General features: G+C 35.4%; 3 protein-coding genes across 5 annotated transcripts; 1 reads left to right on the forward strand and 2 right to left on the reverse strand.

The window, feature by feature from the left end:
- The first annotated feature begins 619 nt into the window (after positions 1–619).
- LOC133704106 (uncharacterized protein At5g19025-like) lies at positions 620–5,767 on the forward strand. Its single transcript, XM_062128858.1, has 2 exons — positions 620–1,342; positions 5,032–5,767. The coding sequence occupies exons 1-2, from the start codon at positions 693–695 to the stop codon at positions 5,072–5,074; spliced, it is 693 nt and encodes a 230-aa protein (XP_061984842.1). The 5' UTR covers positions 620–692; the 3' UTR covers positions 5,075–5,767.
- Positions 5,768–6,992: 1,225 nt separating this feature from the next.
- On the reverse strand, positions 6,993–16,797 carry LOC133704330 (mediator of RNA polymerase II transcription subunit 33A). Of its 2 annotated transcripts, none has more exons than XM_062129131.1 (12): positions 16,361–16,797; positions 15,460–15,570; positions 14,523–14,870; positions 13,851–14,176; positions 13,654–13,745; positions 12,927–13,287; positions 11,491–11,701; positions 10,766–10,880; positions 10,496–10,657; positions 9,110–9,770; positions 8,601–8,807; positions 6,993–8,355 (listed from the first exon to the last, which is right to left on the reverse strand). In XM_062129131.1, exons 1-12 carry the CDS (start codon positions 16,633–16,635, stop codon positions 7,250–7,252), a joined length of 3,975 nt encoding a protein of 1,324 aa, XP_061985115.1. In that variant the 5' UTR covers positions 16,636–16,797; the 3' UTR covers positions 6,993–7,249. The 2 variants fall into 2 exon arrangements, with proteins under 2 accessions (XP_061985115.1, XP_061985114.1); XM_062129130.1 differs by having other exon boundaries at positions 11,491–11,722.
- A 3,554-nt stretch (positions 16,798–20,351) lies between these two features.
- On the reverse strand, positions 20,352–25,753 carry LOC133704657 (ribonucleoside-diphosphate reductase small chain A). 2 transcript variants are annotated; one of them, XM_062129556.1, is made up of 10 exons: positions 25,438–25,753; positions 23,525–23,685; positions 23,184–23,232; positions 22,966–23,092; positions 22,764–22,829; positions 22,509–22,625; positions 22,195–22,357; positions 22,038–22,108; positions 21,285–21,403; positions 20,352–20,818 (listed from the first exon to the last, which is right to left on the reverse strand). In XM_062129556.1, exons 1-9 carry the CDS (start codon positions 25,595–25,597, stop codon positions 21,289–21,291), a joined length of 1,029 nt encoding a protein of 342 aa, XP_061985540.1. In that variant the 5' UTR covers positions 25,598–25,753; the 3' UTR covers positions 20,352–20,818; positions 21,285–21,288. The 2 variants fall into 2 exon arrangements, with proteins under 2 accessions (XP_061985540.1, XP_061985539.1); XM_062129555.1 differs by having other exon boundaries at positions 20,352–20,826.
- Between the last annotated feature and the right edge of the window lie 1,848 nt (positions 25,754–27,601).

A 27,601-nucleotide genomic window follows, 5' to 3' on the forward strand; every position in this document is an offset into this window, starting at 1 on the left:
AATGAAAAATAATAATTAAATGAGGCATTGCTTGTTTTCACAATCCAATCATGCTTTTGAAAAAAATTAAATTTTTTAACCAAGGCACGAGTGTATCAGACCCAAAGCTCTCAAGTCTTGAATGATTTGCCATACTCATGATGCTTGTGAGTCTAGTATTTTTGCTAGTTGCGGCAACTAAATCAGATCCAAGACATTAAAGTAGCAGAGAAGAAGCAAAGAATGAGAAGAAAAGAAAAGTTAAAGAAATGTCTTGCGAAATGATAAGAAATTAAAAGTAAAACTATTATTACAATCCATAATAAAAAGTCTTTTAATCTATAATGATTTCCCATATTATTTAGTTTTTGTTATAATTTTTAAAATTTATCAAGGTGAAAAGATCAACCTTTCTCCTAATTTTTTTTAAATCAAAACAATATCATTTTAACTAAAAAAAAATTAATGAATTAAACCACATCAAGCTCAAATCGATTAAAACACTAGATCAATTTAGAATTTTAACTGAATAAACTTCATTTTATTTTTAATTAATCTAAATCTCGAATCAGCCGAGTCTCCGGTTAATTCATCGGTCAATCCGGTTTTAAAACAAAGGTTAAATGTCGAAGAAAAAAACAAAGAAATGAAAAAACACACCAAAACACAAGGGTGTCCTTGTGTGTCCTAAAAATCCCAAATCCCTTGTTAACATGCACCATCTCTTCTTCTTCACCATGCCCCCTTCTTCCTCCTTCACCCCAAAACCTCTCAAATCCTCTGCTGCCTCTTCGTCTTCTTCAAACACTGGAAACACTAACTCCAATCCAAACCCAAGCACCCTCCCCTGCAAACACTCGCCATCAGCAACTCTTGACCTTCTCATCCTAATTCTAGTCCTTTTCTCTGGCACTTTCCTTTTAACTTCTTACTTCTCTTACATCTTCAACTCCCTTTCTCTCCTCCTCTCCAACACCTCTCTTTCCCTCCACTTCCCCCCTTTCCCTTACATTTGTGGGTTCTTCGCTCTTTTCATCCTCTCCGTCCTTTTCATTGAGTTCTGCTGCGGACCCAGATCTCGAAAGTGTGACAAACCTGGTTGCAAAGGCTTGAAGAAAGCGATTGAGTTTGATTTGCAATTGCAGACTGAAGATTGTGCTAAATCCACTGCTGGTGATGACGTTGATAAGTTGCCTTGGAAAGGGGGGACTGAATCCAATCCTGATTATGAGTGTTTGAGAGCTGAATTGAGGAAGATGGCTCCGCCTAATGGGAGGGCTATTTTACTTTTCCGTGCTAAGTGTGGATGCCCTGTTGCTAGGTTGGAAGGTTGGGGGCCTAAACGTGGTCGCCGGCATAAAAAGTGAGTTTTTTTTCACTGATCTTTTTTGGGGCTTTTTATTGATCCGGTTCGTGTTCTTGTTTTTATTAGATCAAAGATCATGTTCTTTGCTATTTTTTTATGTGAATTTATAGTATAGTTATGTGTGAAAATTTGGTATGGGATGGGACCAAATTTTGTGTCTGATGATCACTGGATGTTGTTTTGTTGGTACTTTTGGTAGTTACATTCGACGTGCTTCGGTCAAATGTTTTGATGCTTTTTTTAGAATGTCCATGTCGGTAGAATTATGTGGTAGTTCAAAGTGTACAATGAACGCAAATGGTGTTAATTATATGTCTGATTGAATCTAGTCGACGCTGTTATGGTACATGTTCTACTCTGTGAAAAGTATTTTATTTAGGGTTGAGGTAATGATTATCTGTATATGTTCGATCTAGGAATTGCATTATACTTATAGAGTTCCGATTGCTTTTTGTCTTTATCCTCGGGAAATCAATGGATTACTTGAACACATTCCCGGTTGGGAATAGGTACTTTTAGCTGTTATCTGCTTCACTTTGTTTTCCATTTCCATAATGTGGTCTTTTGTTGAAGAGTCATGTGCCAAACCATTCTCTAGCGCATTTGGATTTGATACTGCTATGTCTGAGATATCTAAACTCTACTGTAAATGTTTTGGCCTTGATGGTAGTTGATGTTGATTGAAACAACATATTCATTATTTTTCAAGAAACTTTGGTTAGGAATGCGTAGATTAATTGATTATTCGAGGGGATGGTACTATCTGGCTTATTTGTCTAAGTACTGAGTTGTTGAGTTCTCCCTTTTCATTAATATCTTCAAGACTGTTGGTCCTTTGGCTTTTCCTGATCAGACCATCATGTGCTTCAGAATTTGATTTGTCTCTGTTTGAAAGATAACATGCAAGTTCTTTTTTATGTTGACCACTCCAGAATGGTCCATTTGCACTTTGGAGCTCATTTGTTTTCTTTTGTTAGCTGGGTTGTTTTGCTGGCATCTAGACAAATATAGGCTGTGCAAATTAGGTGAAGTTTGCGAATTTAACTGTTGTGGACTGAATGCAAACTGATTTGTCTGTGGATGAGTGGAGGTGTATAATATTGAATTAAGCAAGTCACATGGTGAATCATGCTCAGTTGGAGTGGAACATTTAGGACCTTAATGCTGATTAGGTTGGTCGAACAATAGGCATACAGTTGATACTGGTTAAGTATTAGTTCCTGGTCAATAATCTCTATATTCTGTATTCCTGACACACTTGGGTACTTGTTGAGTCTCTTTTTCATTGTGGGGGCACAGAGTGATAGAAGGTTTGATATAATAAATCTTTGCTTATAGAAGCCATGGCTGAGATTTTACTTACTAATCATGCAATTATAAAATGACTTTGAAGTGCTTCATTTGCCTACAGTTAGAGGTTTTGGCTCCCTGTTATTTTTCCCAATAAAATTTCCAGCTAACTTAGTCTATGTAATAGGAGTGTAAAAGGTTTGATCAAGAGAGGCTTTGCCTGCTTCTAATATATGCTGTAGTTATACTGAATTAGATTTTCTTGTACTTGTCCTTGGCTGCTCAAGTTTTAATGTCTGACTGGCTATATTATGCCCTAATCACCTCCCAAGTTGAAAAAGAAAAGAAAAGGAGTAATAGAAGGAAAGGAAAGGATATGATTCACCGGGCTATGGTTAATTCATTTGACTGAAGGAATATGTGAAGTTCAAGGAGAAGAGATCTTCAGTGCCTGTAGTAAAGTATGTTTCATGGTTGCAACAAGATATATAGTATTGGGTTGGTTTGAAAGATTTGTGTGAGAGTTAGACAGGGCTGTTGATGAGCATCAACATAGTGGTGGATAAGTGCAAGTGATGAGGATGGATGGCTGCTGGAGCTAAATTACATAAAATATGAATTTGAGCTCTGGAGCGTAATTCTAGAATGTAGATAAACAATCTCATAAACTTAACCATATTGAGCTAAGTGAACTCATGGCTTGTGTATAGCCTTCTGAAACCGTTAGTGTTAAGGATGAAAAATCCCCCCCGCAAGCCTCGTGTTTTTTTTCTTTCTCTGGGATGTAATTATACAACAACATTCAAAAAGCTCCTGCAATTCTGAAATATTATCTGTTGTCATTAGGTTCAAAATCTTCTAGTTCTTATACTAGCTGGCAATTGCTTAATCATAATTAAAATTATCCTATGCTTCCTCCTAGGTAGAATTTTCAGGTTCTTAAACTCCTCCAAGGTGTAGAGTTTTGGAGGAGTTGGGATGTGAGGTTGTTAATATCATTTTGTGTTCAGTTGACTTGTGATTTAAGTGTTTTCATGCCTTTTTTTTTCATCCTCTCTTTCTCATCTTTTCTCTGTGGGAGTCTTATAGAGTTATATCAAAGGTTAGGCTTTGGAAGCTTCCTTATTAAAAAGTTTAGGCTTCAAAAGAATTTGGTCCTGGTGGCAACTGTTCTAAAACAGCCACTAGCAATGCCAAAGTTCTGCGCAACTTTTTCTGCTTAAAAGGTATTGTTGGATCTTGTGCATTAAGCATTTGCTTGATGGTCACCATTGAGAGCAGTGAGTTACTTCCCTGTTCCAAATGTGCAAGCTTCTAATTAGTAAAATCTGCTTTGTGCAATTGGTCCTACCCTATTTGAAAGTTATTAGTATTTGTTTTCTTGTGTTTTATATAGTTCTTCCTGACACAATTCACCACTTCTGTTGTCTGTTAAAATAGCAGTATCCCATAAAGAAACACCTTTTCAGCTACTTGTTAAGCAGCAATTAGTATTTACCTTATTTCAGCAAACTCCTTATATGGTCTAGAGTCTCTCAACGTACTTGAGCTTCTGGTGACTGTTCCGTGCTTTAGGTAGTGTTGTGGAAGATTATTTAAACTCACCCTGTTGAACAGAAATGATAAGTTTGAACCATGCATAATCCAAGGGATGCTCCTTTCAATATGGATAGAATTTAATTTTCTGTTCCTGGAGTGAGTTGATTCTTACTGGCAGAGATGGACAGACTGCCTCAATGTCAAATTTAGGCAAATTCTAAAATGTCAACCATGTTTAATTGATGTTATTATGCAAATGAGAAAATGGCTTTTGCTAGTTAATCTTGATAAATCTACATCAATTCCTTTTTAGTTAATCTTTAAGCATTAATACTGATTTAGTCAAGGTACTGTCTTGATTGCAATATATTTATCTGTCTTTTGGCATCTCATACAGCATCACATGGCTATTTGGCTGTCTTCACTTTGTCTCGCAAATTTATTTTTATTACATGCTAATCATCCTCATTTCTTTATAAGTTAGCAATATACCGCAACTTCTTTCAGAACTTCTCATGGCTTCTTTTTCAAGGGCTCTCGCTCCCTGAATTACTGGATTTGGCAGGATTTTCTTATAATAGAAACATGTTTAGTGTTAGGGTGATGTTAGTCAATTATAAACCAAGTTTTAGTTTCAGCATTTGTTTGGATTGCAGGAGGAATTGGAAAGACCATTGTGCAACTATTTAGTCATCTATAGTTTTCATGTTTTACACAATTCATTTACATTGACAAAACATTATTAGGCTACTTGTGATACTTTTATGGTACTATTTAAACCTTTGTGGTGTAATATTAATCTAAAAAATTTACGTGGTTGTTATGGTTTTAACTTTTGGATTTGTTGGCGCTTGTAGGGCTCTGGCTAATGTGGCTGCTAATGGAGGAGATCATCGTTGACAATTCATGATGGTTTCGTTGTCATGCCATCCTTTTACATGCCTCCTCTATACTATTTCCTTTACCTTTCAGATTTTGGATGTTCCTTCTTTCTAGAAGGATACACTCCTTGATCAGGACAGTTTTCTAATCCTATGATCTGGCCGAGCCTTGGATTCTACATGTCTGAAACACTCTTGCCTTTACATGAACTTTCATTAAAAATTCTCCTCATTTCTGAAAAATCATACAGATTTAACTAGTGACTTCCATTCCTGGAAGGACTTACAAATTTAATGGGAATAAATATATAGTAGATTTTCCAAATTAATGGTTGTTTGCTTTAATAATTAGCTTCTTTTGTTTGCCATGCTCTTCTAATTTAGCTTTATCTTAGATATGCACAGACCTTGATGCGGGTGAGGAGTTAGAAAGGGTCAACAAGGAAAGAGCCGAATCGAAGACTTTTGTTTTTCGATGCTCTGCGAAGGCCAATTTGAGGATTGAATGAAGAATGAGATTAGACTTTCGGGAAATCCCCAAACCTTCTTACCTGTATATAATACAATCGTTGTTGAACAGGATTGATCTTTTAGCGCTCATAATTTCTCGACTAGACTTGAGCCATTGATGATTTTATAGAATGGTCAGCCTTGGCCTTCTTTCTGGACGTGAAATTGGAGGCTCAAAATTAAAACCTTTGGCCCTTTAAGATGATGCTGTCTCTCGACTTTCCTCTGCTATCTTCTTTTTGTTAATGGATCATGATGAAACATTTCTTTCCCATGCAGAAATCTGTAGTATGTTCATTAGATCGGCCTGGCATAAATATTACCAATATTAACGTAAACAACACAGACATGCTAATATGTTAATGAGGTAAAGCTTGAATGTGTGTCTATACTATATGGATTTGGTTCATTACATCATTGTAAAAACAAATTTGGGTTATTAGGTTTTTTCATATTAAGTTCTTGGTTTCTTATGTTCTTGAGTTAACGAATCAAACGTTTTTATTATTCTACTTGTATCCTTATATTATATTGACATGGTTCACCATGTTCTTATATTTTGATTCACTGTGAAGGGTGAATATTTTTTACATATCATAAAAACATGCAATGTTTTGTGCAAGCCACAGAGGTGAGATGCTGCAGGCATTCGATGGGATCCTTTTAATACATACACTGGCAGACTATGGGGGAGTTTTGGGACGTCCGGAACCGCCCTAGGCAGAGGACTTGTGGTTGAGTCTTCCATTAGAGATTGATTACAGCCTCGAATCATGCTAGGAAGTTCAAACCCATTGGCTAAAACAGAGTCCTTGTGAAAAAGCTTGGACAATTTACCAAGCATGCTCCTCAGCAGTCATAGCAGTTGTTAATTTTGTTTCGATAGATATTTTTATTTTTTTAATTGAAATAAAATATTTTAATTTTAGAGTGTTTCAGTATATCATTTCAGGGTTATAATATTCATATATATATATATATAATTCAAACTTAAATAAAATATTAAAATTAAAAAAATAAAAATATTTTAACACAAATATTTTAAATATAAAGTTAGATCAATATTATCAAAGCTAATAGAATCTAAATCATCCCTTGTTTTGCTCAAATTCCTACAAAATATAAACATGAAAAAAAACAACATGAATATAAACCATATATATTAATGATAAATCTAATTTTAAAAAATTAATATCATTGCTAATGAAAATAGTGATAATAATTTTCAATATTATTATTAATATCATTGTTATTGAAAATAGTGATTAAAAAAAACTTTTTATACTTGAATTATTTAATTAATTAAATTGAACAAAATTCAATTTGAATCAATAACCTTTCAAGAGCGGAACAAAATACGTGGAATGAAACCGAAACATTCCGACTGAAATTTAACCTAATAATCCGGAACGAATCGAGATTTAAAATGAGATAAAATTATTCTGTTTTGTTTCATTTTTTGAATTGATATGAAATGTTTCGACCATTCGAAACAAAACAGAACAGAATTGACAACTTAATCCATGGTGTAGGACCCTATGTTACAGACAACAAGCCTTTTGTACAAGACATCCCCTTTCCGTTTCTGAAAGTTGAAAGAAGCTTACATTTGAATAGAATTTGGGAGGGAGCAACTAGATGTTAGAAAACTGGCTAACCTACAAGACTAGAAAACGACTGGAAATCATTGATCTTCGATTATCAGTTCAGCAGCCTCACCCATAGTCTCCACCCCACCAGTTTCCAGCAAAGCCAGGGCAAGATCCTTCTCATTCCACTGCCTCAATCCTTTACTAAGTCTCTTCAAAACATCAGCATCCACCTCTAGCACCCAGGAAGGCGTGCAGCCCACCATTAGGCTCACAAAACCAGACACGTACGCCCGCCAAGTGGTGCAATCACAGCCAAGTGATATTTTCCCATCAAGTGCGCTCGCAAGAAATTCCATGTGCACACCAAGTACTTTGGGACGGCGTTTTGATGATGAGTCAACTCCCCATGCCAGTGCCCCGCAATGGACTGAAAAGAATGCCAGGGCATAACCCCCAAGCATAGCGACCATCCCCTTGGACCCTTCTTCCTGATCAGACCTGTGAACAGCTATAAACCAAGATGGTAAAGTTTCTTTAAACAATGCCTGAACCAAACCCAAGCCACCAGATAACCATATTAAAGAGGCCCCGAGTGAAGCTGCAAGTTTCACTCGGGTCATTGCGGCGGTGAGCGAAAACTGTCCACACCTCAGTCCATTTTTTGATCTCTTCAACTTCTCTAACCTCTCCCTTGGAAGGCCAGTGCATGCTATTTCTCTCACAGAAAGCATCATGAGTGAAATGATATCTTCCATTAGCGATACAATATCTCTGATGCTTCGGTAAACACGCAGATAGAGAATTCCTGGAGCAACTGGGGAAATCCCCCCGCTAAAATGGGAACCAAACCCATGGCCAAGAAGAGCTCCAACACCACCATTGCTTGAGATAGCTGCAGCATTCGGACCAAGTGTCGCAGAGAAGCAGCTCTTAAGAAGTTGAAACACTGCATCATTATTGTGAAGGAAGACGGTACGGGATGCAGAAAACACAAGGAAGTCAAACCATCGCTTCGCCTTTTGGGTCCACAGAGACGCCACAATTGGCATGCAAGGCCAAGGACAACCAGCTGCAAGGGATTCCAATGCTGGACCAGCCAAATTGAGAAATCGTTCTGAGGCTTTGTCAATTTTATAGGTTATGGTGAGGCTCACAAAAGCAGCCAGGGGCAGTGGAATTGTTGCCAGAGAGCTCACACCTGTGACAATGACAAGTCTTAGTTGGAATATCTAAGAAACCATTTCTAGAGCACAAAAAGGAAAGATTTTATAGCAGTCTTTTTGCAGAACCATGTTTCTATACTGCCTATGATGGTATAATGTACATCTGGCACATGTAGAGCAAATAAATAGGATAGTTAAGTAATATTAATATAATGCTTCTGACTTGAAGTAATAATTATAATAAAAGCATCTGGAACTTGTAATTCTAGCAAGAAAAAACCTGCAGCAAGGCTTGGGACATCAACACCAGTAGCAGCTAATATTTTCTTGATCTTCTCCTCGACAATGGACAAATTTGCTGCAGGACTGGGCCAGTCTGTACCATTCATAAATACTGGTTTCCACACTCCACGGCTCACTTCAGCTGAGAAGTAGCTCACAATGGTTGCCAAAGATGCGGGAAGAAAATCAGCTAAATCTTTAAGGCCTGAGAGTTCAAAAATCATAAAGTTATAACAGCATGCAATTGGCCAAGGCTACAATGGAAAATAATTTACTTTTATCATAAAAGGATCATGTATCAACAAACAACATCAGAAGACTGTCTTTGGTTGCTTAGGTTACCAGGCCACATAAATACATGCCATTTGAGAAAATCTGCATCATAGTAAGTGCTGCCAGAAACTTCCAGTTTCTCAAGGATAAGTTTTCTGAACAGAAGCTCTACAAATTTTCAGGTTCCCTATATGACCCCACTCTACAGATGAAATCAGACAGGCATATACCAACCTGTAGCCAGTTCACGAGGAGAGAGTCTTCCATGAGCACAGGCAGTCAAAGCAGCATCAACCACAAAAGGAACAGCTTCCAAGATATCCCAAGCTGGTAATTTAGGTCTTGGAGTAGAATCATCAGTTCCAGGTCCAGATGAACCACTACTTACAGAAGTAACAGTAGTTATTGACTGGCTTCCTCTATTAATCTTTCTGAACATCATGTTAAGAAGCACGTTGACAATCTGATGAACAGGAGTTCCATGAACAAGATCAGAGAGAGTTGCAGCAAGACATTTTTGATGCTGTCGATACCAGACTTTCAATTTGGGAAATGAGTCCAAAAATATGGGCTGTGCAGATGACGAAGTCGCAACTGCTGAGAGTCTCCTCTTGTTCTGATCCTTGAGGACATTTCCAGAAGAGACTAGGTGGGAGTTTCTTACTGATAGGAGGTATTCAGGAGTTAGCTGGGATCCAACTGTGGGTACATCTCCCACTCCACGTTCAAGAGGAGGATGATTAAACCTCCATAGCTTCAAAAGAAGAGCAAATGCATTCGAAAACACAGCATGGGCAGAGATGTCTTCTCCTGTGGGCAGAGTCCATGAGACATCAGGCACGCATGAACCAAAAACCTCACAGATGGGCATCAATGAGCATGCAAGTTGTGGAACCTGGAAAGCATAAAAAAATATACAAGGGGAGAAAGGAGTTAGCTTGTGGATGAAATCAATATCCCAATCACTAACGAAAAATGTCCCTGAAGGGAAATGATTGAAGAATCGAAAGAAGCAAAATAAATTTCTTGTTTAAGAAAAACAAATCCACTTGATAGATATGCTGTGTTCATTATAAATTCCAAGTCCAATAAAATTCATAAGCATACTACATCATGATGATATGAGCTGTTATACCAATTGTAGCTTTGTCAATCAATCTCATCCTTTTTACTACCTTGTTCCTGTTTTCCAATTTCAGAATATGCTCCAATCAAGAACTGAAAAGTAGCTCAACTAAACCAAAAGAAAAGCCTTCAACCAATACAATGGGCCACCAACAAGAGGCTTGCATGTTTATTCCCCTTCAACAGGAAACATCTTGCCAAATTATCAAGTATCATGTTTATGTCCTATTTTAAATTAGCAATCTCTGAAGCTTTGCTACATACACCCAAGCACCTTCAACTTCAATCACATTGTTCAGTGGTGCTCAAGCTACTTTTTCATTTCTCAGAGGCCAGACCAGCCTTCAAGGCAACCTAATTACATGGTGTATTGCACAAATTTAACCAAGCACAAAGTATCTTCAAAATCAACAAAATATATTCAAACCAACAATAAAATCATTTCTTAACAAAACAGTGGAAGATTGAGCATCAGTAATCAGGGAACTCACTCACCAAGCCATGTAGGGAAAAAATCTGAACACAATCCACAGTTGCTATTCCCACAATTAGTACATTCAGGATTGGAGCGTAACGTATCAAATGGCTCTCACTCCCAGAATATTCTGCAGGAACCGGAGGAGACAATAATCTAGTAATGAAATGAGCAGTGTGCTCCTGCATAAAAATTAAGACGTTGGAATATTTTGAATGGTTTTGGGGGAGGTTTCTAAAAAGCAGTTCACTTGACAAAATCTTTCTCACAGTTACCAAGTATCTGCTTACCTGTATATTCCAACCCCGGAGAAGAGAAGCCCCGCAAAGAACTGTAGCAGCAGATATCTTCTCATCATCTGATCCCTTGACCGCAAGCTCAAATATTTTCTCGAGCTCTGCTAAGCTTCCATCAAATCCATGATCTTAAATTCAGTTGCTTTACCCTTGGTTAATTTACAAAAAAGAGCATCTGACATACCTGGCTTCAGGAAAGAAAAAAAGTACTGAAGACCAGGACAAAATCAAAGAAGTTAAGGATAAGGAAAATTTATTTACAGAGACTTCATCCTTGGCTTTTGTGTTGGAGGAAGCATCCACATACTAAAGGTAGCAGCTAAAAGAATCATCTCTCGACTCTTTAATGTTATTAGATTTCATTTATCTCACTTTGCAAACCAATATATCAAGCCTGAAAACTTAGGGTCTTAAAAGGTGGAATTCACCAGAGAAGGGTCCCACCTAAAATTTCCATTATAAATAATCTCTCCATTAAAAAGACCCTAGCCTCCCAATCTCTCTAGTTATTTCTCTTTTATAATTAAGCTACAGAATCCAAAAAAAGAGGTACAATAGGGAGAAAGTTTTGAACTGGTAGGGCATTGTGAAAGAGATTGAGGAATGAATTGATCCAATGGACTACTATTTCTCTAGCTTTGCATAAATAAAGTTTCAACAACAGAAATATGATCTGGATAAATTAACAGCAGCAACTTTAAGATGAAGCGTGAGTATACCTTGAAGCGGGACTTGAAACCAGAGCATTGACCATCGACGGAGAAAGTGGGACCCCCTTCATGAATGATGACCAACCAGGCACCTGAGCTGGCATACTGTGAGGTATTTGGTTGATGCATCCATTGACATACCCAGGCCAGAAATATGCTGACGTGTCCAATAGACCTCTCGCAATGCAAGCCTCAACAATCAGATGTCTCATGTTTCCAGCTGAGAGTAAGAGCACAAGACCTACAATTAGGAAACCTTGACAATGTGTTGAAAGAGCAAGCAATAGCCCAGATGAATGAAACATTGTAAAGCTGCTGCTTTGGGTACATTGGAGTGAATGTTATATAAAAGTAACAGAGAGATCTTGGCCAAACATCAAACACTTAGAATGTTGGAAAAAGAAAAGGTTCCTATCATTAAGACAAACAGACGACTGCAAAGTTTACAAGAGTGCATGATATAAAAAAAAAAGGTCGTTCAAAAAGTTCAACATGATAAAACTAGGGAACTTCCCCCTTCTGTAAGTATTGAGGTCACTTCACTTAGATCAACCATTGCTTAGTACATTAATACTATGTCATTTTGCCTTGTTGTCGTTTAACAGATATGACTCCTGCTTATGTAAAAGATTTTCTCCAGATGACTGTTGCAGTGCAGATATAAACTTTTCTGCATTTCTCTAGAAAGCAAAGCCAGTTGATACCACTACCTCCTTGCTTCTTATTGCCTATGATTGACTGCACGCATGCAGAAAGTGAGGGATCTAGGATTGAAGACTCGAAGGACCAAGAATTCTTATCTTTTTTTTCTTTATAGTGAAAGGGATTATACTTAAAACAAGTCAACTATTTTCTTTTTAGGCATTTAACTGAAAGAAAAGAAAGTGCATGCATAACAATTTTAAAAGGGAGGAAAAATTACATCCATATGAGAATGAAATACAATGAAAGAAATCATTTCAAAGAAAAAAAAAATGGAAGAAGCATTTTACTTGCAAGGATTGAACAGGGAAGAGGACCAAAAAGGCTGCGTTTTCATCCATTGGAAGGGGGGCTGGCCCCTCCTGGATCCATCTCTGAATGCATATTTATGTGTTCACATGTGCGATCCACTTCCATTCTATTCACAATTCTATTCAGTTGTAAGGATATTCTTTGTGGTTTCTGGGAAGATGTTTGGGGTGCATTGTTGAACCAAGGAGACCCTTAAGCATTTATTACTGCATCTATCCTACATTCCTACAAGATTTTTTGGATCCTCAATCAAAGATAGTGTTGCTCAAAACATTGTTGAGGAATTCAGAAAGTTATCCCATTTTCTTTTATTGGACAGGTTATTTGTGAAAGGTCACAAGCCCAGATGCCAACCTGCTACCTAGTTGCAGCTTTGAACAATTGCCTAATGCACTAATGAAAAACTTCAATGAGGACCAAACATGACTTACAGCAGTTTATCGGCAGGTCTATCATGCTGATGCACTCAGAGTATGTACTCCCAACATTGATGCCTGAAACAAATAACATGGCTTTCGCAACAGCCTGATTGGCTGAAGAAACAACAGATTGAGGTGGACTCAGCAATGTCTGATAATCACCCAATAACTGTAAGCTGGACACTAAATCAATGCGGCGTTTTCCTGGAAGTTTTTTTTCTTTCCAGTGATTTGTTGAGCCACATTCTGATTCATCAATAGGTGTGTTCTCATCTTCAGCAATAAGATCAGCAACCACTAGAGTTGTGATGGATAGTAAAATGCATAAGCGAGCATCCAATCGAGGGATAGGACCCTCAATGGGTTCCCTTTCCTGACAATCAAGGATAATTGTGAATGATTTACATAAATAACCTCTTGAAACAAAGAAGAATAAGCTCTCGAAAAGCTAGGGAATAAACTCATTCCATTCCGTAAACAAATGTGAAGCCTCTAGAATAAACTAATTCAATGAAAATAATCCTAGATGGGAATGCAATGAAATATAGACCAAAAGGACAATTAACAAACCAAGAGAGAGAATTTTTTTTCCCGTCCCCCTCTGGAATCATTGTAGTCAGCATGAGGCATGTGTAGCCTTGACTTGAATGTTTTGTGAAACTTCATGTTTATGCTCCACAACATTTCTTTTAAATATATTTATGAGGAAATTTGAAATCCAGAAAAAATGGATCCTAACCCTTTGAACAAGACGGAGAGCTGCAACCCAAAGGCCTAGAAAGGTTTCATGCCATGTGGTTCCATTTATTGCTTGAAGGGCTTTAACTGAACCTGCGCAACATGAAAACTTAAATTTTCACTCTCATTTTATACCTGTTCTGTAACAATTGAGATAACATTATACAGGCTTAAAGAATATCTCAACTCCGGCCCTACCGGTTATGATTTCAATAGCACTTGTTGCATTAACTTGATACCCATCCATGGCATCTTCTAATGCAAGATCAAGAGGAAGCCATAGGGCAGAATGACTAGCTCCTTGACACAAACCAGAGGAAGACACTAGAGAACCAAAAGCCATAACTGAATGGAACTTTTGCAGTGAACTTGTCTTCGATTCTCGACTCAATACTATGTTACTACCTGAACCTGTAGTCAACTGCAGAAGATCCTCAGCAGTAAGAATTTTTGAATTTCTTAATGCTGATGAATTTGTTCCAAGCAGCTGCAATCTCTGGATGAACCTTATCCAATGTGTGGGACTGAAAAAGCAGTAAGCAAGTGTGTGTGAGTGATTGCACATCCAAACCACAGGCCCAACTGAACTCAATCAAGCTACTTGTGAAGAGTCACAATGACTATAGACTGCTAAAATTTGAAACATGTGACCAAGAGGAAGAGGCAAGTATAATTCATGTGATAACACAAATAAACAGGAGAAAACTTGACCAAGATCAATTTCAACCATATTCAATTGAAGGTCAATGAACAAGCTTCATTTCAATGCCCGGAAAAACCAAACATAAATCTAAATCTCAGGTTGATTGGCATAGCTAGAGTTGGATGATACTTTTAAGAATCAATTCTTACAGGGTAAAAGATACATACAAGTTCTGGCGCACCAAGTCAAGAATCCTTGAAGTTGATTTATCTTGGAGAAATTTTCCAATCATCTCAATAGCCATTATAGTATTCATCTTATACAATTTCTCGTGATACTCAGTTTGCATCTGGTTGTAATTATCATTTGCATCAATTTCCATTTCTTGAGGTTTGGTTGCCCATATGGACTTCATCTCTGGTATAAGTTCCAACAAGCCTTCATCATCCAATGAGGCATCTAACAACTGTGACACGATTGAATAGAGAAACTCAACCACCAGAATCCCAGGACTGGTAGCTTCGAGACCAAAATTATGGGAAAGATGAAGAACACCATCTATTGATTTCATGACCCTGCAATAAAGAAGGCACAAATTACATATGTAAACTAATCTATTCTCTAGGCAATTATGGTAGAAAATTAAAGGAATGCTACCTTACTTATCACTACCTGGCTTTATAATGCTAGCCATTTTATTAGTATTCATGAAGTGCATATACAATGAAATCATATGCAATTAGGAGCTCAATTGTAAGAAATAATAAACCAATGCGAGAGATAACTTCCTAACTGTGGCATGCAACAACTGTTGTTCAAGCATGCAAACAGTTTAGACTTTAGCTATGTCATCTTGGGAACTTTAAACGCTCTTTATCTTTCTTCCACAGAAATTTACACCCCTAAGTTATTTTCCTTCTTTCCTTCTTACTTTGTTCTTTTTTCCCCACTTCCCTTGCAAAGCACACATAAAGAATATAGCTTTACAAGGCATAAACCAGCACAGTTTGCAGCAACCAAGGACACATAAAGAAATGAGGAAGCCCATTGGCTGTTGAATGGTAACCAGAAGGTAAAAGAAGTCACAATCTAAATCGTTGACACTGCCAAAGCAAGCAAGGTCTCCAGTTCTCATATGGTACAGAAGATGAAACTTGAACTCACATCTCATAGTTTGGCACATTAATTTGGCCCTTCAGTGCAAAAGCAAATGTTTTAAGGAGTTCCATATAAAGCCTGTATGCCACTGGCCGAGACCGTCTGCATGGAACAACCCTGTGGAAACAAGCAATACAATGAATTCACATTAAAAAAAAATGTATACCAGATAAAGAAGAGATTCCAGAAATTTTCACTGAATTGCATACAATTCAACACTAATATGAAACAGACAAATCCACATCCATCCTATATGGCACTTCCCAGTCAAAGAACAACAAATGAATACATGAGTAATCCAAAACAGAGCTGATTAGAATTTGAATCTCTAGTTTCTGTAAGAACCACAACGCAACAAAAAAGATATGATGGCAATGTAGGGCTACATCACTGATCTAAATGCTAAATGCCAGACACATCCATAATGAATCAAAGCATTCCTAATGTATAGACCTGTATTCCAGAATTAAACAGGAAATCAAATCCACATCAAGATCTTATTTTGGCATTGCTTGACAGCAGAAAACTTTTCAAGAAATAGAATGCCAGAAGAATCCCAGCCTTCACTGATCATAGGTTTTTTCCACCCAAAAAAAGAAAAGAAATGAAAAAACAAAGAAAGAAAGCCCACTCCTCCGATTTTAGGAGTAAAGGTCAAACTGAAATAGTCTATGTTCAGAAAACTGGATTGAGTGTGCGATTGCTAACATAAAAGCAAGAGCTTTTGACATTGAAGTACAGTAAATAACAGAATATTGACTCTTGACAAAAAAAAAAAAAAAAACAACAGAAAAGACTCAAACTTTACCAACTTTTAATCACCTCAAAGAAAGGAAATCCCATCAAATTCAATAACCAAAGAGAGGCACAGACAAATTCAATAACAGGAACAAGAAGGAAAAAAAACCTGTCAGAAAGAAGTGCAAGAACCATCAAAGGAGGCACAATCCTGAGAGCCAAGGCCTTCTCAAGAAGCTTCCACAAAATGGGCATATTATTATCCCAGAAAATGTAAGAAACCAAGACATTAGCAAGCTCTGGAGAAGGCAAACCGACTCCACTGGAGCTCAAACTAGATGATACCTGAAGAGCCCATATTAGAGGATCACTGCCTTTTTCTTGGGCCACCTTAGTTATCTCTAAAACACTATCCCATATGGTGTTTTGCATAGATATGGCCATCTGGGGCCAGTATTGTTGTGGATTTCTTTCTTTCACTTGAGGAACAGAAATCTTTATGGGTTTGTATTGAACAACATTACAACAGCAGCCGCTAAGCTTCTGTTTCTTTGGCTTTTTAAACTAGAAACTGAACTCTGTGGACGTGTTGGGAGGTGTGTGAGTTTTAGTTGGTGACAAATGTAAAAGTCAAACAGAGATAGGGGTAGTGGTGGAGATTTAAAAATATCTGGGGTCCATGTGAGGACAACTAAACCCGTCTCTTCAGAGATATGGCCCACCAAAGGAATCTTAATTTCATTGGATCTAAATTGGCCTAACCTTTTTTTCAATAAATAAATCCTAATTTTGGGTACTCTACTATATATGTACGTAGATATTATCATATTTTGAAAAAAAAATCACTTGTGAATTGTAGCCATCAATCTGATAAATCCAGTTATTAAATTTTATGGAAAGCTAGACTTTAGTAAGGACTAGATTGTTGGTTGATTAATTTTGTTAATGATTAAATTTATTTTTAATTATTACTAATGTGTTTTTTAAAAAATAAATTGATAACGAGTCAGGAGATGAATATGATGTGATCCAAATTTTTTCTTTAGAAAATATAAAAACAATATTATTTTGATTATTTTAAAAAAAATCAACAAATTTTACCTATGATTATGAGTAATCGACCTAAATTTTTTTATCAGGTCAGTCTCTTAACCCATTTTTCTTCAACTTGAATCAACATGGTCAAAGTCGATCAGTCGAACCAACCTGCGTGTCATAACTAAGCTAACAAGTCCTTAAAGTTATCAATAAACAGATATTTTTCAATGCATATATTTGTGTATCTTTTCTCATGTATTTGTTTTACTAAATAACATGTATGTTAAAATATGTTAGCAGTCTAACTTGAGAAGTAACTCAACTGATTAGATATTTAGTTTGTTCTCTAATAGTCACGAGTTTGAGCCCTCTCAGGGTTATTGAAACTTTACATGATCATTAACTTTAAAATTTGAGGGATTAATTAAGATACGAGTAAACTGTTCAGACATATATATTAATAAAAAAAACATTTGCAGTCTGGCTTCTTTTTTTGTTTTAATACAAGTGTTTTCTTAGAAATTCTAATTCTTTTGAAACCACAACCCTAAGATCTACTGTAACACCAAACTCACATCCCAATTGAAGGTGACGTATCACCTCCAAGTTCCAACCCATCCATCCACGTGTTTCCAAATATGTTTTTTTTTTAAAAAAAAAAAAGGAAGGAAAAGAAGAGGAGGAGGAGGGTGGTGGAAAGGGTATTTTGACGAAAAAAACCCTAAAAAAAGAAGAAGATAACTAGTGGTTAGGGGGTAGGTGGAGATGATGACAAGGGGTGAGTTTTCCGATCCCATCGCATCACCAAGAGTTGGCCCAACAGCATGTTCTGTGATCATAGCACAGTACTACTTTGTGTCACGTTTGGACAGTTAACCTTTTCGGTTCCACTTCGAGGGGGAGTTTGGTAGTAATGGCAGCAGGGGGCTGCTTTTTGTCCTCTAACATTGTTGTCTGCTTCTGCCTCTTGATGTTACGCCGATTTTGATGCGCATCCCTCCGGGGTAGGTAAGCACTCCTGCCTGCAGGCTTCCTTCTTTATTATCCGCTGTTTCTGTATACAATATTTTTAAATTGATTATAATTTAAGAATCACTTGAATATTTTTATTTTTTTTTGAAGGTGAAAGTTTGAATGAGTTCGCATGTATTTTAACTAATTTTATAAATATTAAAATTAATAATTATATAAATCTCTAATTGCTTTAAAAAACACTCAAATTTTGGATTATTGATAATTAAATCTAGAACATGATGAATTAAGTTATTTCATAATTAAAGTTAGGGTTTGAAAAAAGACACGCATACTAAGCATATGTGATAATATACTGTAGAGGTATTTAAAAACATTAAATGAAGTGAAAGGACATTATCAAGCATGTATTATTAATTATGAAAGATGGGGCCATCTTCGTCCGAAGGTTCAACATTTCCACCAAATATTATCGAAAAAAGGAGAGAGTAAGGAAAGTGTTTGTTATCGAATAGGGTTTACGTAAATTTTCAAAGGGCATTTAATTCTTGCATGAACAAATTCGATGTTTATCCACTTTTGGTGACTTACAGTGTAAGAAAACGGTAAAGCATGCAGAAAGGGGGCTTATGGGATGTTTAGGATGACTGTGTAAACACATGCTAGCTTCTATGGTTTCATTTTAAAAAATAAATAGATTTTAAAAATTATATAAATTATAGAGTTTTCATAACCAATGCTCCAACAAAGAGTTTTTAATAAAATTCATATAAAATTATAAAATAAATTGATTATCCCAATAGTTTTAAAATTACACTTAAGTTAAAATATAATTTCAATCACACCCCACCACTGCTAAGAGATTATTTAACTCTAGAATCTAATTATTTAATATCTCTTATCGGCCGGTAAAGGCTTGGTAGGTAACCTTATTAGTAGTGTTGGTTACTAACATGTTGTACGCGTCAGAAGTGAGCTTGCGTCATCAGAAACAAAACTGTAAGGACGGTAAGGCCCAAAATGAACAGGCTAGACTGTTACAAATTATGCTTTTGAATTTTTTATTTTATTTTCTTAAGTTCAAAGTAATATATTTTCAATGTATTTTTTTATCATTTTGATGTATTATTATTAAAAATAATAAAAAATTATGATTTTAATATATAAAAAAACAGCTCAAAAAATAATATCTAAGAGCCAATAGTATTGATTAATAAAGTGAGGGAGGTGAAATGGGTTAGTCATCCGTGTTCCTGCAGATGAAGGTTGGTAATCTGATTAGGAAGTGGTTAAGTGGATGATAAAGTTGTTAATTTGTTTTAGAATCTGGCTCTTCAAAGAGATGTAACAAATTGCTAACATGCTTGAGGTTGAGTCTTTGTCCTTTTGTAAAAATTTAATTTTTTTTTGTTTTCATGTCAATTTTTTATGTATTAAAATTAAAAATAAAAATATATATATTATTTTGATATAATTCTTAAAAAAAATACTTTAAAAAACAACAATTACTATAATAAACTCGAAATATGCAGTTGCCAGCCCCACCTATCTGACGTCCAAGGCAAGCAAACATGATTGAAGAACCTATCAGCTATAACACCCTAATAAATTATGTGAAAAACCAAGACTTTCCCAGCTTTGGTGCGGGTATGGTGATAGGTTACCAGACAGAAGTTTATACCTCACAACCACTCTTGTTGCCAAACATGACACCCTTACACCAAACTGACAGATGAAAGGAGTGGAGAGGAGAGGGACGTGATACACTTCAGACAGTGATAGATTAAAGGCTAAGGCTGCAATGGATGTGGCTCTTATTGAGAATTTTCTGGTTTTCCTTCCCAGAGATTCCATTAGAGATGAAGTCCAGACCTTGAGCATAAGCCTCCTCCCAGACAAGGCTCTAGCAACTCCCCTCAACATGAGGATTCAGTTTCTTAAGGTCTTTGATTTAATTACATTCATTAACCAAACAAGCTAAACTTGTAATTAACTTTGATTACTTGAAAAAGCCTATATTTCATCCACAAACAAAAAAAAAATTGGTTTTTTCCCATCATCTGTCCTTTTACAGATTTGAAATTCCTTACAAATTTATAATTGACCAGAAGATTACCAGGCTATGCAGAAAGAAAAATCCTCAGATCAAATGGTAAACAACTCAATACTCATTTAATCATGATTACAATAATTACTACTTTGACAAAAAGAAAATTGATTAAAAGCTTATGATAAAACATCACTTATTCATTTAATCATGATTACACTACCACCCCAGCATCAATTCATCAGTTATAGAGGCAGTGGATAAGTGTTTCTTTGATCATGAATGCTTCTGATGGAGTCATCTAGGCAGCATCTTTTCTCTTTCCACCCTGTACATCAAACGACTTTATAGTGAAGTGGTGGGTTAGCAGCATGATTGGAAGAAGGCACCTGATTGAACAATTACTCATTGACATCTTCCCTCCTAGCAAACGGAGACGGCAACATTTCCTATCATGCATTCTGAATATTTTTGATTCTTCGAAAGCTCTATCATGTTCAAGAATTTAATGAATACAGCTGCAGAGCCGCAACAAGCAGTGCAGAGTTCCACTTCCAAGCAGGAATTTCACTAACAAACTTACACGGTTCCACAAGCATGTCAAAATATATGGGAAGGCTTCATGACACAAAGACAGATCAAAATCTCTAAGATTTTAAGTAATAATTTCAATTTGTTTAGATGAACTATAAAGAACAAACAAAATATGATACTGACATTCCACCTTGAGACCATAAAATAGTGCAATATTAGGGCATGACACCTCCTGGATTACGACATCCACTAAAAGTAAAAGATATGCCAACCAGAAATGATAAAACATAAGACAAGTTTAGAAACGGCCCAGTATAAATAAACAATATCAGTTTGCACCGTGGACTACATGCCTTGGATTTGCTACCAAGTAGACTATGGACAAAATGTCACCACAAAGAATAGCAACCAAATTTTATGATACATGAGGGAGTCATGACAGACGAGGACTTCTAAAGAATAGTAACGAAATTTTATGATACTTGAGGGAGTCATGACATACTAGACTAGAAGTCCTCGTCCATCTTGAAAACATAGTTTTTCCCACCATCTTGCAGGCTTGACATAACAGAAGCCTTTTGATAGTCCCCTACCCTTCTCTCAAAGAAATTTGCTTTCCCTCTGCACAATGAAACAAGCAGGTAAAAATAAAACAGTGAAATTTGAGTTCCAAGTAGAGGACACCATACTTGATCACATCCCCCCCCCCCCAAAAAAAAAAGCTACAACATCAAAATTCAAAACGTGCAAGGTCAAAACATGGACTTTTTTTCTTTCTTTAAAATGCCCACCAATTTATATGTGAAAAGCCCTTAGTGACATTACCACCTAATCCCATTTTTGCACAACTCAGGCTAACATTTAATGTGGTGGAAACAATCTGTAGACACGTTATTTGCACAAGTTGTTTTTCAATATCAGTTTCGACCATTACTACCCTGTCCCATTCTTTTACAAGGTCAGACTCCTTTATTTTTCTTACTCCCACACTTAATATGCTGAAACCACAGACCCACTACGGACCAATGCTTCTAAAAAGAAACACTTTTTTTTGTCCACGCAGTTTATGATAGAAGTTTGGACTCCATGGTTGATGGGTTTTAAAATAGACTAATTTCAAAGAGGCATATGGTGCTTTGTTGAAAATGATAAACCAGTTCTGCCAAAGGGCAAAGAAACAAAAAGTTAAGACAAATGAATCAGGTGAGGATGTCCCAGCCATTTTGCAATGCATTCACAAGGTTACTCTACTCACTGCAAGGATATGAATTCCATCCAATCAAAGGGATTTTCAACATTATACTTCTTCTGATAACCTAAGGCAACCTGAAAATAAAGAATACAAACATGTAAATTTCCTTTTCTGATGATGAATGACGAAAAAGAAGGGCAGGATATCAATGAAGAAATACCAAAAGACGGTCAGCAACAAACTTTATGTAGTCGATCATCAGTGTGGCATTCATGCCAATCAATGCACATGGCAAGGCCTCACAAACAAACTTGGTCTCAATTTCCACTGCTTCACCAACAATATGATAAACTTTTTGCCAATGAAGTTGCCTCTGCAACAAACTGCAAACAACAAAAACATAGACGTTTCCAGTAAATGTTTTTCCCATTATATTAGAAACACCAGGAGATCTGTGCATCGATGTGGCTCAAGTATTAAAGTCAACAATTAAAATATATATAAAGAAAAACAAACAAGAGAGAAAAATCTAACCTATAAAGAAGGCAAGCAAAGTCACAATGCAGCCCCTCGTCTCTAGATATTAGTTCATTCGAGAATGTCAAACCTGGCATCAAGCCTCTCTTTTTAAGCCAGAAAATGGCGCAGAAGCTGAGACCGACAATATACAAACATCGTATATAATCTTAATATGCGATATGAATGCCAATCGAGGAATGAAGAAACAAAGATCAAATATCACAAATAACATATAGCAGTATTTTTGTTGTAATATTTGAAGATCATTACCTTCCTGAGAAAAAAATTCCTTCAATACAAGCAAAAGCAACAAGTCTCTCTGCAAAAACCATGGAACTGAAAAATGGAGAAGAGTGAGAAATTATTGAAAGCATGTGTTTCAGCAGGAACACAAGCTCGCAAAGCACTTCTAATCCTCTTAGCAAAGTTTTTATTTACTGTTTTAAAAGTATCAGAGAAGAATGTTGGACACCTCTGGATCCAATCCAATGCCCACTTTGCCTTCTCAGCCACACAAGGAATGTTTTCAATAGCATTAAACAACCTATGCTTCTCCCTTGAGTCCTTGATGTATGTCTCCAAAAGCAAACTATACATCTCTAAAGATGAGAAACATAAATTTTTCGAATCACGATGTTTGTAATGCACCATAAGAGAAAAATTCCACTAACTTCACTCAGAAAACTCTACCAGAATGAATGTTCTCCATTGCAATTTGAAATCCATAGAATGCCCGGGCCTGAGACAAAGAAAATGCCTTATTATTAGACAGTCAGCTTGGAAAAACCAGAAGCTGATTGCTCAAAATATGCATCCTTGACTACACCTAGACCACAAAGAATCAGCTTAAAATGAATATGAAGTGGTCACAGATTGTCAGAAGCAGTATTGGGTGATTGAATTCAACACACAATAAACAACTTGAAGCAAGCATGATATTTAAAATGAGATCCAAATACAGGTAGAGCATGAATATACCCATAACTGAAAAGGTAACAAAAGATTCTTAGGAGCTTAGCCAATAAACTCACCTCCGGAATTTGAACATCATTTAGAAATCTTGCAGCCAAATTTTCCAAAACAATCCCATCAGATGCAGCAAAAAATGCCAGCACATGACTTATGAAGTGTTTCTCTGAATCAGACAGTTCTTCCCATTGCTGCATGTCCTGGGAGAGATCAACCTCCTCAGCTGTAATAACACTAACAAGTTAATTAAACAAATTGATGATAAAAGGTAAACAGGGCAAATAAAAAAATGAGTTCTCAAGAAGAAACAGCATGTAGGGAACCTGAAATTTCAACAAACAGAGATATCAAGAAAACATTCATCAGTAACACAAAAGGAGAGGGGAAGGAGGGGCTGCATTCTCTCATACCATCACTCTCATAAACTCAAAAGCATTCTTTCGTATCATTTCCACCAACACACTAACAATACTCACAACATGGCAGTTGGCACTGCCTTCTTCTTACAAAATATCAGTAGAATGATTATTGTCTGGCCAGAAGCGATCAACCTGTTTACTGTAATATACTTCATTAATCCATGTTCATGAGAGCCCCAACATTATCATTGCAGAAGAGTGCATTGATCTTCTTCATCACAGCAGTAAAACAAACTTCACCTATTGTAACCAATACAGCTCCCTCCAACATTGTTGGATGGACAGAGGGTACCCATGAAATCAAATCGATTTAACTTTTGAACAAGCAGCTTATTGTGTACCGAAATGGAAAAAAATCAGCTTCACCACATCCACCTTTCTACAAATTACTGCCTACCACTCATTGCTGTTAAGCATAGCTAACATACTTGAATTTGTCGAACTTACTTTTTGGCATGACAAGACTTCTCAATTGCATAGCTCACAATCTTGCCTATATCTACTACCATGCTTTGATTCTATAGAAAACATCTTCACCCATTACCATAAACCACAGCTAATATACATGAGATTTTTAGAATTTACTCTTTAGCATAATGAGACTTCTCAATCGCATAGTGCTCACATCATCTTCTCCATATCTACTACCCTGCTTTGATTCCATGGACAATGTCTTCTTCATTGTCTCGTTCTATTGGCGAGATGCAACAAAAGTATAGAAAAAAGGCCCCCATAAGACAACTCTGTTCCATCCAAACCAACACCATTTCTTTCTCAACTCTTGGTTTTCGCTAAATTTGAAATGCATATATATTACCATTTAGTTCAGTGTAGGGTAAAACCTCCAACTTCTGAGCACTCATCTCCAATCATGTGTGACATCATCATCAAGTTGGATGCACCATGAGATATCCTAACTAATAACATGCCAAATCATTGTTTAAAGCAAAAGGACACTATCTCTATAATCAATCCAGTAAACTCTGCAAAATTACATGTAAACTCACATTCCTATCAGACCTGAGACAGTCACATCTCATGTACCACTCTAAACCAAGTTGGCAGGACAGATGTTGATGAATTGAATCCAGATTAATTATATAATACCACATCCTGACTGTGAACCATGCTTCCAAATATTTGAACTACCTAGTAGTAGATAAGAAAGAAAAGACATGTGCACACTTCTCCAATTCTCTGCACATAAAATAAAGGGATTGGCTGGCTTCTTCTTATACAGAAGCAACAAGTTCACATTCGGATTTTCCATCTCAGCAATCCTCGAAAGCCCACTTATGGAAAGACATAATATTTAAAGGAAAGAAGGTTTTTCCTATAAATTGATCCGGAAAACGGTTCCAAATTTAATAGAAATTTGATGAAAGGAAGCATTTTTACAATACAACAAAGGAAACCCACTTTCCAAAAAATAAAAATTCCCTCTTCCCATCAAACTATCTAGCCATGCAATTGCACATGCCCACTACAAAGAAACAACCAAACAAGAGCGAGAGACAGTTAACCAAATTAAGAGAGAGAATAAAGGAGAGAATTACCTGTCCAGAAACTGGCCTCAGCCTTCTTATACATCTCCCAAAGCTCCTTATATCTGATTGGAAACATGCAAAACCTCTGGTTTTGTTCCTTCAGTATTGGCTCCTGTTCGTCTTCTTCCCTGATTCTTTCACTCTCTGTTCCATTTCTTAAAGAACCCATTTTCTTTTTTGACAGTTTTTCTTTTGTGGAGAAAGGAAAATAAAGAAGAGAAACCCTACAAAAACCCTTGCCTACAAAGAGACACCGTCAGAAGTCATTTGTGACTGATTTTCACCTTTTTGCTTCTTCCTTTGTTTTTGTGCAATGGGAAGGCACAGGGAATTTTGTAAAACAGTCTCGTTTGAAGTAAAAAATATTCACAGTTTTTATTATTATTTACTCCAATACTTTAGTGTGTCTTTGCTACCGGGTGCAACATGTTAAAATATATTTAAAAAATATTTTTTTTATTTTTAATATTAAAATAATAATAAAAACTAAACAAATATTATTTTAAATAAAATACAGAACACATTTAAAAACAAAAATTATAACACTCGGAAACACTCAAACATCTTTATTCATATAAACACAATAAAGTTACTCTTTTTTTATTAACTTTTTTTTAATTTTTAATTTTTTTAATTTAATTATTTTATTACCTAATTTTATTAAATAAAAATTTAAATTATAGTTAAAAATAAAATTATAAAAAAATATATCACAACATAAAATAAAAATAAAAAACACTTGTCTAATCTTAAAAAAAAATAAAAAATTTTGAAATAAAATCTCGTTTGAACTTTGAAGTAAAACATAGTTACAGTTTTTTATTATTATTTATAGCTTATTTATAAATATAGTTGCGGTTGCTTTTCAAAATATATTTTACTCAAAAATGTATCAAAATCATATTTTTTTAATTTTTAAAAATAATTTTTAACATCAACGCAATAAAATAATCTAAAAATATCAAAAAATATTAATTTGAAGTAAAGAAAAAAATTCAAATTTTTTTCAAAAACGTTTTTGAAATGCAAATAATATTGTTTTTTAGGTTAAAATATATTAAAAAATATTAATAAAGTGTGTTTTAAAAGTATATTTTATTTAAAATAATATTAAATCAATACTATTTAGTTTTTTTAATTTTAATATTAAAAATAAAAAAAATATTTTTTCAAAAAGGTTTTTGAAATATAAAAAATATTGTTTTTTTGGTTAAATTATATTAAAAAAATATTAATAAAGTGTGTCTTTGCTGCCCGGTGCAAGGTACTGTTTTTTGGATTAAAATATATTAAAAAAAATATTTTTTTATTTTTAATATTAAAATTAAAAAAAACTAAATAGTATTGATTAAATATTATTTTAAATAAAATATAATTTTAAACCACATTAAAAAAAAATAAAAACAACATTCTTAAACGCTCAAACATTTATATTCATGTAAATCCAGTAAGGTTACTTTTTTTTTCATTTTTCGTTTTTGTTAATTTAATTATTTTATTACCTAACTTTATTAAACTAGAATTTAAATTATAGTTAAAAAAGAAAACACTTGTAAAGTCGGTGAAATAAATATTTTTAAGCCCATCTATTTTCTTTCTCCTCCAATTCAATCAACTTCATCTTCATAATATTTCTTTTTCTCTTTAAACTTTTTTTTCTTAGTTTAATGTTTTTATTATTTAATTTCAAGAGATAAAGTTTCAAGTCCGAAAGATAAAACTAAAAGAGAAAGTGGGGAAATTCAAATTCAATGAAAAAAATGTTTTCTTTGGTTTTTATCAAAAAAAAATAACCAAATCGAAATTTTATTTAAAAAAACCGAAACTAAACTGAAACCAGTTCAAACCGACCAGTTTCGGTTCGGTTTGGTTTTTTAGGACAAAAACCGGTTCAAACCGACTTAGGGCGGTTTTTTCGATTTGACTCAGTTTTTTTTTTGTTTTTTCGGTTTAGATTCGGTTCAGTTTTTTTAATTTTAGGCTTATAAACCCAAACCGAACCGGTCAGTTTTTTCAAAATTTTAATCGGTTTAATCGGTTTTTTTTCACGGTTTGGTTTTTTCGATTATTGTTTTCCAGTTTTCTCGGTTTTTTAGTTTTTTTACTCGCCTCTACTTTCTAGCCTGCCTATTTTTCTTTCTCCTTCAAGTAAGTCCTTTTAGTTTATAAAATT

Source organism: Populus nigra, chromosome 10 (assembly GCF_951802175.1).
Source record: "Populus nigra chromosome 10, ddPopNigr1.1, whole genome shotgun sequence".
NCBI classification, from domain to species: Eukaryota; Viridiplantae; Streptophyta; class Magnoliopsida; order Malpighiales; family Salicaceae; genus Populus; species Populus nigra.

Excerpts from the sequence above, each read along its gene's own strand:
- LOC133704657 (XM_062129556.1), bottom strand. The coding sequence starts at position 25,597 with ATGGGTTCTTTAAGAAATGGAACAGAGAGTGAAAGAATCAGGGAAGAA. Across the intron at positions 22,109-22,194 it reads TTGTTGCTGACCGTCTTTTG|GTTGCCTTAGGTTATCAGAA; the intron begins GTATTTCTTCAT and ends CTTTATTTTCAG. Across the intron at positions 21,404-22,037 it reads ATGGAATTCATATCCTTGCA|AGGGAAAGCAAATTTCTTTG; the intron begins GTGAGTAGAGTA and ends TTCATTGTGCAG.
- LOC133704330 (XM_062129130.1), bottom strand. The coding sequence starts at position 16,635 with ATGGCCATATCTATGCAAAACACCATATGGGATAGTGTTTTAGAGATA. Across the intron at positions 14,177-14,522 it reads GACTTGGTGCGCCAGAACTT|TCCCACACATTGGATAAGGT; the intron begins GTATGTATCTTT and ends CTGCTTTTTCAG. Across the intron at positions 8,808-9,109 it reads TCCTCGTGAACTGGCTACAG|GCCTTAAAGATTTAGCTGAT; the intron begins GTTGGTATATGC and ends TTGAACTCTCAG.
- LOC133704106 (XM_062128858.1), top strand. The coding sequence starts at position 693 with ATGCACCATCTCTTCTTCTTCACCATGCCCCCTTCTTCCTCCTTCACC. Across the intron at positions 1,343-5,031 it reads CGTGGTCGCCGGCATAAAAA|GGCTCTGGCTAATGTGGCTG; the intron begins GTGAGTTTTTTT and ends TGGCGCTTGTAG.